Below are 16,886 nucleotides of genomic sequence, written 5' to 3' on the forward strand. Positions count from 1 at the left end.
AAATTTCAAAAACTTTTGCTTTAATTTACTTTTTAATTTTTAATTTATTTTAGTTTTAATTTATCTTATGGTACGCAAAGCTTTTCAGCCTTTACGAGCTGTAGGCCACTGCACACAGCAATTAACAGATAAATAAATCTTAGGGTATTTTATTTAGTCATGAATGAATGTAAATCTTGGCAGTGAAAATTTACCCACCTCCCGATATCCGATAGGCAGATAGACTCGATGTCGATGACAATGCATTCTACCAACTTTTGGTGGCAATCACGCATGCACTCTCGGAAATATATGCATTTATCTTAAAATTGATGATATCACAGCCATATCCAATAGGGATTTCACTCAGAGTCCAGTCCCTGGGGAGGAAGGTGCAATCCTCAAAGAAACTAATTATTATTTTTGTAGTGTTTAAAATAAATTTTAAAATAGATGTATCATAGTACAAAAACTTTATCAAACCTTATTGTTTTTTAATGTTTTAGAAGGCATTTAAAAAAAGATGTATCATGGTACAAATATTTGTTTTTTCCTTGTTGTTTTTTTCTAGTATGCATTTAGTGAAGGATAAATGAAAAATATCATCGTCAGAAAAGATGTTGTTGTATTTTGAGCATATTCTTCTGAGAATGGAATCAGATTGGAAAGTAGGTTAGGTACTTAATAACATAGACATTGATTTATAATAAAATATTTAGGTAGCTTAGAAAGTAATGTTTATTTAATTAATGATCTTCTAACAAATGTATTTATCAATAGACAACGACAAATTGATGATTTTAGGAGAACTTTCCATAACTGCAACCCTCTATACTTAAGGGTAAGCTTTAAAATATTCATAAAGTGCTCGTTCATAGATGGCACTAATTTAATTTAATAATTTTTACTAATTTAATTTATTTTAGGAAAACACACCTTTTGCAAGTTATGCTTCAAAATATTATGATAAATTGATTGTTTGATTCTGTACGTACGGTTTATGAATACAAATAAATAGTTTTGTCTGTAAGTGATCTCAATTCTTTCAAGAAAGCATACAAATACGATGTCGGATTTTATATATGGAGTCGTAAACAAACAATTCATCTTAGTCAATATTTTCAGTAAAAAGCTTGTAAAAATTGTTTTTTCCTAAAATAATTGAATAATTTAAAGTTTTCCCTTGATAGTTAGGTTTGCGGTTCATGATGTAGATAAGTAATTATTTTTAGATGTGTGCCATGTTAATAGAGATTTAGTAATGGAATGTTTGTGGAATCAGACTTTGGGTTTCTTGGGGGCGCAGTAACTTCTGAGCGTATAGTAGTCGCAGATATTGTGGCAGCACTCATCCACCACGCCTCGGGTCTGGCGCTGGAAGCGGAGGTGGGAGTCGTCCCTCTGCAGCAGCGAGTTGTCATCCTGGCGGGAGAGGAACAGCCACAAGAGGGGGGAATGTGGCAGCTGCTCTTGGTCATAAGCGTCTTCCTGGAGCTCGTTGTCATTCCTTTTGTCAAACTGCACGTTGTAAGACCCATCGCAGACCAGCGCCAGGGCGTCCGCCAGATACTTGCCACACAGTCTGCCACCCCGCTTCTCCTGCAAAATCTCTTGGGACTGCACCACGCAGGCAGACAAGCACACTAAAGTAGTAAGCCACAGGAAGATCATCTGGAATAAAAAATTAACTTTTAGTTATTCAGATTAGACCCATCTGCAGAAGTGTCCCTTTCCAGGAAAATTAAGAAATTCCAAATTAACGGATTTTTAAATCAGTAGAATGTAATTCAAATTGATTTTTACAAATAATTAAGTGGAACCGAGATTCGAATATCTTCCTATAGGTTCGAATCTTAGATAAACAAATTCCAATGATCAACAAAATGTTTTGATTTGAAGGGATTCATTTGGATCAACTAACTTTGAATAAATAGTGTTTGGTGATCGAAGTCTTAAAGAGAAGTGATTTCTGTTGTTGGTCAGCATCCCTTTATATAGTTGGCGTCCCACTTTAAAGAAATTATTTTTGTAATGTCTAATCAGAATATATTATATTATGGAAGACAAAGGCGTAATACCGACAAGATATAAATAGATTCGTTTTTGGATTATAATTCTCAGACAAGAGGTCGACAGAAAATATTTCTAAAAATAATCCTAATTAATGCAGATATATCAGGAAGTAGATATATGACGAGATTAACATGAAGTGCTACGAAAACAAAAGGAGAATACTAAAAAAAGCAGAAAAAATGCGATTATCGATTTATACGAGGGAAGATGGAGGATTGGTGCAGAACACTTGAAATGCCAATAGTGTAAAATGCCAATCACCCTCCGTACACCGGATATTTTCGTAATCACTCATTATTAATTTCATTATTTTATTTTCCGTTTCTTTTTATTTATCAATCTAAACCTCATTGTCTAACATTAAAATGAATTTGAACTCAAGTGATTTAAAAGATTACCTTCAAATTACAGCATAACATTAGACGATTATTAAAAAAAAAATAAATGGAGCACCATTACTACAAGAACCGAAATGACAATTGGCGGCTATTTGGCACCATTAACCCTACATCAATGCTTCAGGCTAATTTGTTCGCTTTTGGGAACATATGATCTAAAAGGAATCGTTGTATCTCTCTTACTGATGTGGTAAGATAAGTGATCTAAACGGTGTTAGACAGAGAAAATACTACGCTTTATATTCAAATCTAGATGTTAATCACAGTAGAATTAAATGTGTACCTTTATGAAACCACTTTACGAGACCGTAATTTGAGAAAAAGCTTATTTTTACGCACTTTACATACTTTGGAGTTTTATTATATTTTACAGCTAAAAAGCGTTCTCCACAGTAAAAATAAGTCGTATGAGGATTTCCTACAAATAAATAGAGTAGGTATCATGGCTTTTGACATTAAGAATTATAACATTTGATATGGAATTTTACGATTCGCTTTTTCACGGATAAGTGAAAAAACGAAAAGTTAGAAAATCAAGAGTTTTTTTTGTATACTAGGAGTACTGGGAGGTTCAAAATACCATAAAATCTATGCAAGTGCGATGTGCTACCAGTAATCTCATGGTTGATTATTTTTTAATTCTTTAAATATTCCCATGAACGGGTGCAATCATCCTGTACAAAACTTCCCGTTTCCGAGCCAAGCCTCGACACCCTGTGCTTGTGTATGATCTACGTCCAGCAGTGATGAATTACCGATACGTTCTAATACTTCCACACTTTCAGGTCCCCTGCTGTCTTTCACTTAGAATACTGCAGAAATAAACTTTTTAAATAAAGCTTAAACCATCGACATCCAAATTGATAGACTTGCCCTTACATGAAAACTGGGTATCATTTCGAAGAGCTGAAGGCGAACCACGTGACCATACTTTTGGCACCTAGAGGGTTAGGGTAGAAAAGCGCACGTTGAAATAATCAGATGCGCAGAAAAGCAAAGTTGGCCAAGTAAGGCAAAGGCTTGCAGCACTGCATTGGGGGACTTCCGTGCTCGTCGGCGTGGCGCACGGAAGGTCTGTTTACGCATTTAAAAAAAATTGTATATTTTAAATTTAAGTAATTGATTTAAACGAAACAAACGGCAAACGCACGCAATTGATAAATAAACATGGCAAATCTATGTAGTTGCGGATTCGTCATAAACGAAGTTCTGGCTTTCATTCAACAAAAGGTTGAAGTGATGGATGACATTAGTCTAACCCAAGTGTGTGATATGTTTACGGAACAAGATATCGACTACGCAAGAACTCTACTTACGAGTATTCTGGGCCAACCTTCAGGCCCCTCGACGAGGAGAATCGGTGAGGGAAAAAAGAATAGGTCAATCACTGATTTGATAAAATGCATGAGAGAAACTGACGGCAAATTTCTGCCAAAATTTGTTATTTTAGACATCAATAAACTTCCACCAGTAACGTTTGATCATATAGATGTAACTGCTTTGTTAAAAGATATAATAATGTTGAAGAACGACATGCGTAATCTAAACCTGAATGCATTGAACGATAACTTCGATGTTACAAAAATTCGACAAAACTGCAAGATTTTAAAACAACATATTCATTGAAAATAAACAGTGATGATACAACGACATCTGTTGACAATGCGACAAAGTTAAAGCCCACCTGTAGCAAACTAAATCATCAGGCGAACATCAAGCAAACGATGCCATCTACCGATAACGTCTCAAACAATGTTAAATAAAACGAGCCAACCCAAAAAAACAATGTGTGGAATAAATCTCACAGAGGGACAAGTATACTGGATAAAACCGATCCGATGACAGCAAATAAGGCGCTAAGTGTCCATCATCAGGGCAGATGTGATTACGCATCTGCCCTGATGTGTTGGCCGAAACGTTGGCTTAAGAAGAAGGTAGCGCAACACAGCATAATACCCCAAAAACAAATCACTATAATTTATTTTATTTGTTTACAGATAATTACTCCGTAACTAGAATTTAAAAAAATAGGTTATACCACCAGAACTGCAAAGCAAAAGATATGGCGATGAGCATGCAAAATTTTATTCTGCTCGAAATTTGTGAATAATTTCTCACATTTAAATTAATAGACGAGTCAATCAGGGTCAATATAGTACTTTTGGCCATGAAAATCTCAAATCATACCAAATAAAATAAATATTTTATTTTTTTACAGAAAATAATAACAGTCTGTAATATCTGTTAGTAGTTTCTCATGCCTTCCGTTGATATGCTTGTTGTAACTCTAGGTGACCACATAACTCCATCGAAGCCACAGTTAAGTTAGACTCTCAGAAGCTGGTCGAACTATACAGGGCCCGCAGATTATCAGTATTACAATGAAAGATGATCCGAGGAACTCCGATCGGGAAACACGCCAAACGCGCGCCCAACATATGTACACGGTTGACCTTTGTCACATGAGAACGGGTCGTTGGGTTCTGGAGTTCAACAGCTCGGCTGTGGAAAGATTTGCCGTCCTCTGTGTTTCCTCCCTCCTACAATAAGGGTCTCTTCAAGACCCATTCACTCTTTCCTCTCCTCAAAAAGACCCTCCATACATCATCCTCAAAGATGACATAAGCCCGGAGGTAAATTATTTTCCTTTGAGCCTCCTGTGTGGAGATAATGAAAAAAACTTTGCTTAGTCTTAGCTAGGTACCTACATAATACTTTAACGGCAGATAATTCATGATAGTGGAAGTTATTTTTATGTTTTGATAAGCGCCCTTGAGGTGATAATTTACGAAGATATGCGTCATAAAAAGTGATTTGAATAAGTTGGTGGGTGGATTAACTGGGCCGGTTAGAAATGTAATGAGATGCACAATAATTAGTAAATCAGAAGATAACTGCCCACGCAAAGCAAACAATGGGTGAGATTTTCATTGGAAAATTACATAGTCCATTATATTTTCTCTGAATAAGGTTCTGACCATAAAAGGTGGCGTAAACACTGGCAAAGGCATCACTTATCTTTTGGATTTCGAGCACTACAGTCTACACTCCATTCAAGGTAAAACACTTACCATATACCATGGGATTGAAAGGATTCCATCATTAGGAATGAGGGGGAAATTTTCTTCGTCGTCTCAGTTTTTTTGCAATGGAATACTTTTTAAAAATTATTAACTAGAAAAGTTTTTTTTCAAGTTTTGATGCAATTTTGGAACTGTTATTCAAATAAAAAATACAGTGTATGCAGCAAAAAAATCCCACAAAGGCAGAGCCTGAGCGTGGCTAATGCAGTAGTTATTATAAATTATAACATTTCTATGGTGTTTGAAGAGAAAAGTTGGTGACAAAAGAAAAGAGGAAGTTTTAAACAACATATTTAAATATGGTACCTACCAATGTTTTGGAAAGAACAAGTATTTTAATTACAAAAGTATATAAATATTATGCAATCGACAACTAAAACGAGGACATGAATGTTGCACATTGCTCAAACATACCTGCCTACCATAAGAATTGTGTGTACCTAAATAATTCGCTTTATTAGGAACATGTTGAAAACACATTTATTTGAGATATTTAAATGTAAATTGTTTGTAGTGTATTTAAATGCAGATTGTTTGTAGTGTATTCAAACGCAGATTGTTTTTAGTGTATTTTGTTTTTACTTTTATTTTATTTGTTGTAATAACTAATGAGTAAAACCTATTGATTAATTACAACATATCAATGGTAAAACCTAAATTGTAATATTTAATTATTGAAGACAATATTAGGGATTCCTAGACGAAAATTTGAAACAGAATCTTATATGGTCTTCAATAATTAAATATTTTCTTTGTGTTTTTTCATGAAGAATAAAGGTGTTAATTCTGCTTTATGGGGTGGGTAAAGGGGATGGGGTGGTTTTTAGAAATCTCACAGATTCGCAGACAGTTACCTTCCTCTTGTTTTGAAGGTCAAGTAGTGTGGAAAATTTCGTCAATCTTAGAATAAAATTGTAGATTTGCATAAAAAACAAACCCACACACCTACGAGTACAAACACTTTTCTTGTTAATAATTATGTAGCTAGACCAGCTGAAGTCAGATGTATACAGTAATTATCCTGTTATTTGAAATGTCAATTGTGCAAAATATCATCAAGAAGAATCAGAATTCCGTCGGTGGAGGGTGGCCTTTTGAAATCTCATGTAGATAGTGACTTATGTCTTGTTTTAAAGGTCAGGTGTTCTAAATTTCACCATGAAACTGTGTAAATGTATTTATTACCATCGGCCAACAATAATACTTATTACTCATAAACAAGACTTTCAGTTTTAGGCTGTCTACATATTATAACTACCTAATATTATCATTCCAGATGAACTTCCTGTGGCTTACTACTTTAGTGTGCTTGTCTGCCTGCGTGGTGCAGTCCCAAGAGATGCAGAAGAAGACGCGGGGGCGCAGACTGTGCGGTAACTACTTGGCGGAAGAACTGTCGTGGGTCTGTGATGGGTCCTACAACGTCCAATTCGGCAAGAGAGACGGCAATGAACTTCAACAAGAACCTCATGACTTTGAACAGCTACCATCTTCCTCCCTCTTGTGGCCGTTCCTCACCCCCCAGGCTGCCAATTCGCTGCTGCAGAGGGACGACTATCCCCGCCGCTTCCGGCGCCAGACCCGCGGCGTGGTGGACGAGTGCTGCTACAAGAGCTGCGACTATTACACGCTCAGGAGTTACTGCGCCCCCAAGAAATCCAAAGTCTAATTCCACACCTTCAACCTTCAAATGAAACATATTTTTCGTTCAATAAAACTTTGTCTAAAGCCTAGGTTATTGATTCACAAATTTAATACATGAAACTACCTAAAAAATATGAAATAAACATTATTTTATAACATATTTAAACCGTTGCATTAACTAACACCTAACTTTGGAATTTTTTTGTTAGTTTACTTTGATCATTTAAAAAAATCACCTTTACCCACCTACTATGTTGATTAATATAATATAATAACATAACGAATACCACCAAAGTGAGACCCGTCTCATTTCTCTATACGATGCGGAAAATGGACACTTACACAAAATCTAAATCAAAGAAAATACCCGTTTTTATGAAGCCAACGTCAACTGTGAACGGGTGTTCCACTCGTGTCCGTTGAGTTTCGCGCTCGTGCACTGGTGCAAAGGGGATCAATGCGGCTAGCTCCTTAGTACAGGCTCCATTGTAATACCCGTAGAACTGATGCAGAATGCCCAGATTGCGTCTGTTCATTAGAGATGGCAAGCGGCCTGATAATTATTGTAAGTGGATCGATAATATAGGGACTCGAATATACCCTTAACTCAAATGATGTTGAAAAGGTGCAAAAAAGTTTATGTGATACTTTGGGACTTTACATGCGAGCGTTTGGGTACTACCATCTGACTTTCTCGTCGGAATGCTAGGACTAGATCGTCTAGACCAGGGGCTTCCAAACTTAATTATTTCATGCCTCCTTTCTAAAAAATATCTCCGCGTCCCCACTACACAGATAATTTTCGGTTGAGATCAGGTTAGAAAAACTGTTCAATAACATGAATGTTATATTTTTTGCTTATTAGTTACACAAAAAAAAACTATTTAGTAATGTAATACCTACTTAAATATATCAATTTGAAATTAATTCTAGTAGAATCATGTCAGTTTTGTACACCTACCAAAGGAAAATTTAGGTTTTTTTTATACAAATGGTGTATAAAAAATGATTCTTAATTTTATTTGTGCAATAAAAATCCACTTAAAGGCCGGGAATACATGTCCAATTTTTCTTTTTGATTGTATGATCAGACTATCGGATCGGACGAACCAAATTCACGTCCGATTCTCGTGTCTGATTTTTTGTGGTCTCAGTCGTTTTCGATCTGTTTAGCGAAACACTACAATCGTCATAAATTGTAACCGGAGGCTAAATGTCTTTATTTATTTACGAACCAAGTCCATTATTTCCATATCGTTGTTCTCCTTTAAACTTTTCCTTACATAAAATTTACCATAGACATAACTTCCCTTTTGAACTTTGATCATTATACACTATTCAAGGTGAGTTGAATAAGAGCCCTCGATAACACGATATTAGAAGATATAAAATATAATATAACATTTCTATAATACTATAATACTCGTATATTATTATTATAGGATTTCTATAAATTATTTAAATAAGGTCCATGTATATTATTTGTGGCTATTATTTGTGCAAAATCATTATCAAAGCGTATACCATTTCAGTCAAGGTAATGAACAAAATCATTTACAAAGCGTATACCATTTTAGTCACAGTAATGAACAAAATCATTTACAAAGTATATACCATTTTAGTCAAGTTGAAAACTATAATATTTCTTCCTTATTTCTACAGAGTAGATTTTTTGTTGGTGTAAAATAATAAAATTTAGCTAATTTTTAGAGCGCCGTTTTCGTGAAAAATGACTTCAAGGGCGTTGTATAAATAACTATTTCCGTCACGGTGACTACCTCAATGGAGAAGAAGACTATGATAGAGTAGTATTAAGTATTACTTTTTTGGTATATTTATTAATATTTTCATACAATTTATATTTATATAAAGTATGAAAATATATATAATTATTAAAGTATGAAAATATATATAATTTATTATGTTGATTTATAAACAAATTATATAAAGTATGAAAATATATATAATTTATTATGTTGATTTATAAACAAATTCTGGTGTGCATAATAATAATAATTTTCAAAAATCTGTTAGCGAAAAAATAAGAAAATACACAGATTTAGGAAATGAAATAAAAAGAATTTGGCATTCTCAGACTATAAAAATATTACCATTCGTTATTTCGGCTACTGGCATTATACCTAGCTCTCTAATTAAAAATTTAGGAGTATTAGATCTATCAAAAAATGTATATATAAAGATGCAAAAGTCGGTCATTTTGAATACATGTAGGATAACGAAAGATTTTTTAAATATTTATGTTGAGGGATCAGTAGGATTTATAGGCCCTGTTAGAAATTCTACCGAGCCGAACCCTCTGATATGAAAATATCTGGAGTCGGTGAATTATTTTCCCATTTGATCTCTGGTGAGTTGACGTGTTGTTCTTGTATTGTTTGTATTTATTTTGCTTATATAATGCACTTACATAATGTTGATTGACTAGATGATCATTTGTGGAAAAGTGTGTGGAAGGGTTAAGTTTTTCCTTTGGGGAAGATTTAACCCGGACAACAAAATCGGAAGTTTAAAAAAAAAAACAAAAGTAGAATTGCATTTGTTTGTGAACAATCTTTTACAATACCTACACCATTTTAGTCACGGTGACGACTAACGATTAAAAAAGAGTATATTTTATTTATTTTTTATTGTTTTTGTGTTTGATTCGTAGAACTCCATTAATTTTTTTTTAAATTTAATTAAAATCAAATTTAATAATTTAATTATTAAGTTCTGCAAAAATTTTTTGGTTTTTGTTTCGGCTTACAACAATGAACTTAAACCCTAGCTTATAAAAAAGAAAGGGCCTTAGATTAAATTTACTTGAACAATTAGAAATTAATAAAAGAACCAATGACCCTAATATAACATTAATTAATAAAGTAAGGAAAATTATTTATTCCCCGCTTCTAAGTATGTTCACAAAACCTAAACAATATAACTCATATAAATAAATTAATAACTGCTACATCATTATTAAAAAATTAAGATAACTTTAATGTGGGGAAAACAGACTTCAAAATACCCGCACAGAATATAAAATCTATTGTCACAATTATTTTATCATTAAATCGGTTTAACCGGTAATTAATAATTATAAATTTTAGGGGGTAAAATAGAATCATATGAATAAGTCGTCTAAACGTGGCTAAAACCACAGTTTGAAAATGACCTTGAAAGCCGAAACAGCTGTAACAATAAAAAAAACCAAAAAATACTTGCAAAACTTAATAATTGTATTATTAAATTTGATTTTAAGTACTTTTAAGTTTTTTAATTTTATATATACAATAACATTATTATTCAATTAATATTTAAAAAAGCTGTTTATTTATAAAGAAGTTCTGCTGTGTAATAGTAATGATAGGGTAGCTTTAATTTGTAGTAAACCATTTACAAAGCCTACCAATTCAATCACGGTGACTACTGTAAAGGTACATACATCATCTTAACATACCTAATCTAAACAAAATGATAATGGATAAACGAAAGAAAGGAAAGAAAAACAACCCAACGACAGTGAAAATGAGACAAATAAGTAATAATCTTAAGCACAGCCAGTGGCGTGCATTGCTCTATGACGAAAGCTGGGCTGTGTATAGATTTCATGTTCCGGTATAAACAATGCACGCATTATTTGAAAATATCCATTTTGTAATCATCTTCAGAAGATTGTTGTGGACAACTGAATAAATGGGCGTAGAAGTTCCTAACCAAATTCATGGATCAGAATTTTCAAAAACTTTTCCTTTAATATCCTTTTTAATTTCTTTTCGTTTTAATTTATCTTTTCCTTGTTGTTTTGTTGTAGTATGCATTTAGTAAAGGATAAATGAAAAATACCATCGTCTGAAAAGATGTTGTTGTATTTTGAGCATATTCTTCTGAGAATGGAATCAGATTGGAAAGTAGGTTGGGTACTTAATAACATAGACATTGATTTATAATAAAATATTTAGGTAGCTAAAGTAATGTTTATTTAATTAATGATCTTCTAACAAATGTATTTATCAATAGACAACGACAAATTGATGATTTTAGGAGAACTTTCCATAACTGCAACCCTCTATACTTAAGGGTAAGCTTTAAAATATTCATAAAGTGCTCGTTCGTAGATGGCACTAATTTAATTTAATAATTTTTACTAATTTAATTTATTTTAGGAAAACACACCTTTTGCAAGTTATGCTTCAAAATATTATGATGAATTGATTGTTTGATTCTGTACGTACGGTTTATGAATACAAATAAATAGTTTTGTCTGTAAGTGATCTCAATTCTTTCAAGAAAGCATACAAATACGATGTCGGATTTTATATATGGAGTCGTAAACAAACAATTCATCTTAGTCAATATTTTCAGTAAAAAGCTTGTAAAAATTGTTTTTTCCTAAAATAATTGAATAATTTAAAGTTTTCCCTTGATAGTTAGGTTTGCGGTTCATGATGTAGATAAGTAATTATTTTTAGATGTGTGCCATGTTAATAGAGATTTAGTAATGGAATGTTTGTGGAATCAGACTTTGGGTTTCTTGGGGGCGCAGTAACTTCTGAGCGTATAGTAGTCGCAGATATTGTGGCAGCACTCATCCACCACGCCTCGGGTCTGGCGCTGGAAGCGGAGGTGGGAGTCGTCCCTCTGCAGCAGCGAGTTGTCATCCTGGCGGGAGAGGAACAGCCACAAGAGGGGGGAATGTGGCAGCTGCTCTTGGTGATAAGCGTCTTCCTGGAGCTCGTTGTCATTCCTTTTGTCAAACTGCACGTTGTAAGACCCATCGCAGACCAGCGCCAGGGCGTCCGCCAGATACTTGCCACACAGTCTGCCACCCCGCTTCTCCTGCAAAATATCTTGGGACTGCACAACGCAGGCAGACAAGCACACTAAAGTAGTAAGCCACAGGAAGTTCATCTGGAATAAAAAATAAACTTTCAGTTATTCAGATTAGACCCATCAGCAGAAGTGTCCCTTTCCAGGAAAATTAAAAAATTCCAAATTAGTGGATTTTTAAACCAGTAGATACATAACTGCATTTTTATAACTGACAAATTGATTTCTACAAATAATTAAGTGGAACCGAGATTCGAATATCTTCCTATAGGTTCGAACCTTAGATAAACAAATTCCAATGATCAACAAAATGTTTTGATTTGAAGGGATTCATTTGGATCAACTAACTTTGAATAAATAGTGTTTGGTGATCGAAGTCTTAAAGAGAAGTGATTTCTGTTGTTGGTCAGCATCCCTTTATATAGTTGGCGTCCCACTTTAAAGAAATTATTTTTGTAATGTCTAATCAGAATATATTATATTATGGAAGACAAAGGCGTAATACCGACAAGATATAAATAGATTCGTTTTTGGATTATAATTCTCAGACGAGAGGTCGACCGAAAATATTTCTAAAAATAATCCTAATTAATGCAGATATATCAGGAAGTAGATATATGACGAGATTAACATGAAGTGCTACGAAAACAAAAGGAGAATACTAAAAAAAGCAGAAAAAATGCGATTATCGATTTATACGAGGGAAGATGGAGGATTGGTGCAGAACACTTGAAATGCCAATAGTGTAAAATGCCAATCTCCCTCCGTACACCGGATATTTTCGTAATCACTCATTATTAATTTCATTATTTTATTTTCCGTTTCTTTTTATTTATCAATCTAAACCTCATTGTCTAACATTAAAATGAATTTGAACTCAAATGATTTAAAAGATTACCTTCAAATTACAGCATAACATTAGACGATTATTAAAAAAAAATTAAATGGAGCACCATTACTACAAGAACCGAAATGACAATTGGCGGCTATTTTGCACCATTAACCCTACATCAATGCTTCAGGCTAATTTGTTCGCTTTTGGGAACATATGATCTAAAAGGAATCGTTGTATCTCTCTTACTGATGTGGTAATAAGTGATCTAAACGGCGTTAGACAGAGAAAATACTACGCTTTATATTCAAATCTAGATGTTAATCACAGTAGAATTAAATGTGTACCTTTATGAAACCACTTTACGAGACCGTAATTTGAGAAAAAGCTTATTTTTACGCACTTTACATACTATGGAGTTTTATTATATTTTACAGCTAAAAAGCGTTCTCCACAGTAAAAATAAGTCATATGAGGATTTCCTACAAATAAATAGAGTAGGTATCATGGCTTTTGACATTAAGAATTATAACATTTGATATGGAATTTTACGATTCGCTTTTTCACGGATAAGTGAAAAAACGAAAAGTTAGAAAATCAAGAGTTTTTTTTGTATACTAGGATTACTGGGAGGTTCAAAATACCATAAAATCTATGCAAGTGCGGTGAGCTACCAGTAATCTCATGGTTGATTATTTTTTAATTCTTTAAATATTCCCATGAACGGGTGCAATCATCCTGTACAAAACTTCCCGTTTCCGAGCGAAGCCTCGACTCCCTGTGCTTGTGTATGATCTACGTCCAGCAGTGATAAATTACCGACACGTTCTAATACTTCCACACTTTCAGGTCCCCTGCTGTCTTTCACTTAGAATACTGCACCAATAAACTTTTTAAATAAAGCTCAAACCATCGACATCCAAATTGATAGACTTGCCCTAACATGAAAACTGGGTATCATTTCGAAGAGCTGAAGGCGAACCACGTGACCATACTTTTGGCAAGTAGAGGGTTAGGGTAGAAAAGCGCACGTTGAAATAATCAGATGCGCAGAAAAGTAAAGTTGGCCAAGTAAGGCAAAAGGCTTGCAGCACTGCATTGGGGGTCTTCCGTGCTCGTCGGCGTGGCGCACGGAAGGTCTGTTTACGTATTTAAAAAAAAATGTATATTTTAAAATTAAGTAATTGATTTAAACGAAACAAACGGCAAACGCACGCAATTGATAAATAAACATGGCAAATCTATGTAGTTGCGGATTCGTCATAAACGAAGTTCTGGCTTTCATTCAACAAAAGGTTGAAGTGATGTATGACATTAGTCTAACCCAAGTGTGTGATATGTTTACCGAACAAGATATCGACTACGCAAGAACTCTACTTACGAGTATTCTGGGCCAACTTCCAGGCCCCTCGGCGGGGAGAATCTGTGAGGGAAAAAAGAAAAGGTCAATCACTGAGTTGATTAAATGCATGAGAGAAACTGACGGCAAACTTCTGCCAAAATTTGTTGTTTTAGACATTAATATACTTCCACCAGTAACGTTTGATCATATAGATGTAACTGCTTTGTTAAAAGATATAATAATGTTGAAGAACGACATGCGTAATCTAAACCTGAATGCATTGAACGATAACTTCGCAACTTGCGAAGATGTTACAAAAATTCGAAAAAACTGCAAGATTTTAAAACAACATATTCATTGAAAATACAACGACATCTGTTGACAATGCGACAAAGTTAAAGCCCACCTGTAGCAAACTAAATCATCAGGCGAACATCAAGCAAACGATGCCATCTACCGATAACGTCTCAAACAATGTTAAATCAAACGAGCCAACCCAAAAAAACAATGTGTGGAATAAATCTCACAGAGGGACAAGTATACTGGATAGACTCCAAAAGATACTTTTCAACGCATTTTGCACTTCGTTGTACACGTCAGTAATGTGGGTGGATTACATTGCATCCCAATGGCATAAGCTAAAAGTCGCTTACAATAATGCTTATCGCCAACTATTCCGCCTACCGAGATACTGCAGCGCCACGGAAATGTTCCTGGAGGGACGAGTACACTCTTTCAGAGCGCTTCTCCGCCATCACACGGGAAGCTTATGGCGCGAACTACACCAATCAAGTAACAAAATCATCACTGCCATGGTTGCCTGGATGGAGTCCCCTCTGATGGCCCTCTGGAGACGGGAGATTTGCAAATATTCTCCATAAACGGCTGTTTACACTCATTTTTGTGTTTATATTTTATCTTTTTTCACTTAAATTGCGTTTTTTAGTGCCTGTCGGGATCACCTATGTATATTATTTTAAATATGGAATGTATTACATTGCACTACCCCTGCATACATTCTGGAATAAATTCTTATTATTATTATTAAACGAACAGCCTGGAGTAGTGACGCTAAAATTGTGTGCGGTGATGGGTAAATTATAACACATTTCAGTGGGAAACACGCCAAACGCGCGCCCAACATATCGTCGCTGTGAAATCAAACCGGCATATCTGCAAAATGCTAGTTTTTCACCAGAGCGCTTTAAAGATTTCGCATATGATATTTTCCTTTTAACGTCCGTTTGGTTCACCTCAAAGCCACCTTATGAATGAATAAAATTTAGACGAATACTGCTTATTGAAGTAGTAGTTGCAAATAAATCGAAAATTGCTTATATTAAGAGAAATATGCAGATATGCCAGTATGGCTTTAAAATCAGTGTAATATTTGCTTATGTGTCAAAGTGGCTTCTTCTTTTGGAACCTGTTTTAGGTATAAAAAAAAAAGTGGGTGTGTCAAGCCTACGCAAGACAGAAGTGAAACTTCTAGTTTCAGCTGATGCTTGGCGTGGCGCAGTTCGCTGGTGTCTGAGAGAGAGGAAAGAAGAGAAGAGAGAGAACGTTCGTGAGCGGCTCCCCCACCTCAACAAGGTTTCACTTCAAAAATGCCACAGCCGAGAATCGAACCTCGCTTAACTGATTGAAAGCCAACCACGCTGAGCACCAACTGTAAGCAAAGCCGCATAAATTGATTATATTATGTAGGTTCTGAAAATATGAGAGCTTGTTATGTTTTATAATGTTACCTACATCACACCCAAAATATAATATATTTTTAAAAATAATGTACAATGTACAGAAATAGAATCCCACACAAGATCGCGTAGTGCGCTCTAGCGAACGGATATTTTATCAGAGGGAGATAGTTTTAATTTTTTTTTCTGTAAATTATTACATATTATCAAAATAAATAAATTAATTAAATAAATGTAATACAATTATCATAATATACGGATTAGATAATAATTTTAATCCAACACAATAACGCAAAGCGCGCTCTAGCGGAGTAATGTTTTATCACAGTGAGATAAGTGTTTTTATTATTTTGCAATATTATTTTCTTTTAAAAAATGTTCTGACCTACTAAAAAATAAGATATTGAATGAAAAAGGCGTTAAAAACAAAAAAATAATGTGCGATGGCCGAGAATCGAACTCGGATCAACTGCTTGGAAGGCAACTATGCTGACCATTACACCACCAACGCCAGTTGTCGGGATGAGCTAAGAAGCATTTATATGTTACTTCAAAACTTTGACTAGATCAAATGAACTTTAATCGGTGGTGGGGGTACCCGCATTTTCGTTTCGGTCATGAGTCGGTTTTACTCCGGTCCTCGAAATTGCATGACGCGCGTAAAGAAGTTTCACTTCAAAAAAGATAATGTTGTCAATGAAAAAATAATTTATTGCTTCACAATTTTTTTATAAACAATTAACATAAAACTGCTCTTCCCTTTGCTGGTAACTTCAAAGTTTCCCAGACGTTTATGGAAATCTGAATAAATTGACGGTATTATCCCGGCGGTAACTAACTTTAGAATACCATTTTTCTTCTTCTCATCAATGGTCTCTTGGAATAAGCTTGCATCAGAACAGGATTCACGCTCCCATTGCCCCGTTTATTCATTTTCTTCGCCTCCTCCCAGGCATGTGATCCGTAGGATGTTTTTTAAGTAAAAGTTGCCGTCGTCTTTAATTACTTTAA

The 16,886-nt window shown here is 34.6% G+C and overlaps 3 protein-coding genes across 3 annotated transcripts; 1 reads left to right on the top strand and 2 right to left on the bottom strand.

Moving 5' to 3' along the window:
• Positions 1 to 1,257: 1,257 nt before the first annotated feature.
• On the bottom strand, positions 1,258 to 5,058 carry LOC149423876 (bombyxin F-1-like). Its single transcript, XM_089631909.1, has 3 exons — positions 5,045 to 5,058; positions 4,518 to 4,539; positions 1,258 to 1,650 (listed from the first exon to the last, which is right to left on the bottom strand). The coding sequence occupies exons 1-3, from the start codon at positions 5,056 to 5,058 to the stop codon at positions 1,258 to 1,260; spliced, it is 429 nt and encodes a 142-aa protein (XP_089488035.1).
• A 1,751-nt stretch (positions 5,059 to 6,809) lies between these two features.
• On the top strand, positions 6,810 to 7,202 carry LOC149423877 (bombyxin B-2 homolog). The gene has a single exon (XM_089631910.1). The coding sequence runs from the start codon at positions 6,810 to 6,812 to the stop codon at positions 7,200 to 7,202; it is 393 nt and encodes a 130-aa protein (XP_089488036.1).
• Positions 7,203 to 11,692: 4,490 nt separating this feature from the next.
• On the bottom strand, positions 11,693 to 16,808 carry LOC149423878 (bombyxin F-1-like). The gene is made up of 2 exons (XM_089631911.1): positions 16,725 to 16,808; positions 11,693 to 12,085 (listed from the first exon to the last, which is right to left on the bottom strand). The coding sequence occupies exons 1-2, from the start codon at positions 16,806 to 16,808 to the stop codon at positions 11,693 to 11,695; spliced, it is 477 nt and encodes a 158-aa protein (XP_089488037.1).
• Between the last annotated feature and the right edge of the window lie 78 nt (positions 16,809 to 16,886).

The sequence above is a fragment of the Hesperophylax consimilis genome, chromosome 5 (genome assembly GCF_061612785.1).
Source record: "Hesperophylax consimilis isolate HC1 chromosome 5, BYU_Hcon_1.0, whole genome shotgun sequence".
NCBI classification, from domain to species: domain Eukaryota; kingdom Metazoa; phylum Arthropoda; class Insecta; order Trichoptera; family Limnephilidae; genus Hesperophylax; species Hesperophylax consimilis.

Bases quoted from the DNA above. Each gene is read 5' to 3' on its own strand.
- LOC149423876 (XM_089631909.1), bottom strand. The intron at 1,651-4,517 runs GCCATATCTTTT...TTTTTATTCCAG, and splicing joins TAAAATTTTGCATGCTCATC to ATGATCTTCCTGTGGCTTAC.
- LOC149423878 (XM_089631911.1), bottom strand. From the start codon at position 16,808: ATGAATAAACGGGGCAATGGGAGCGTGAATCCTGTTCTGATGCAAGCT. The intron at 12,086-16,724 runs GTATTCTAAAGT...TTTTTATTCCAG, and splicing joins TGATGAGAAGAAGAAAAATG to ATGAACTTCCTGTGGCTTAC.
- LOC149423877 (XM_089631910.1), top strand. From the start codon at position 6,810: ATGAACTTCCTGTGGCTTACTACTTTAGTGTGCTTGTCTGCCTGCGTG.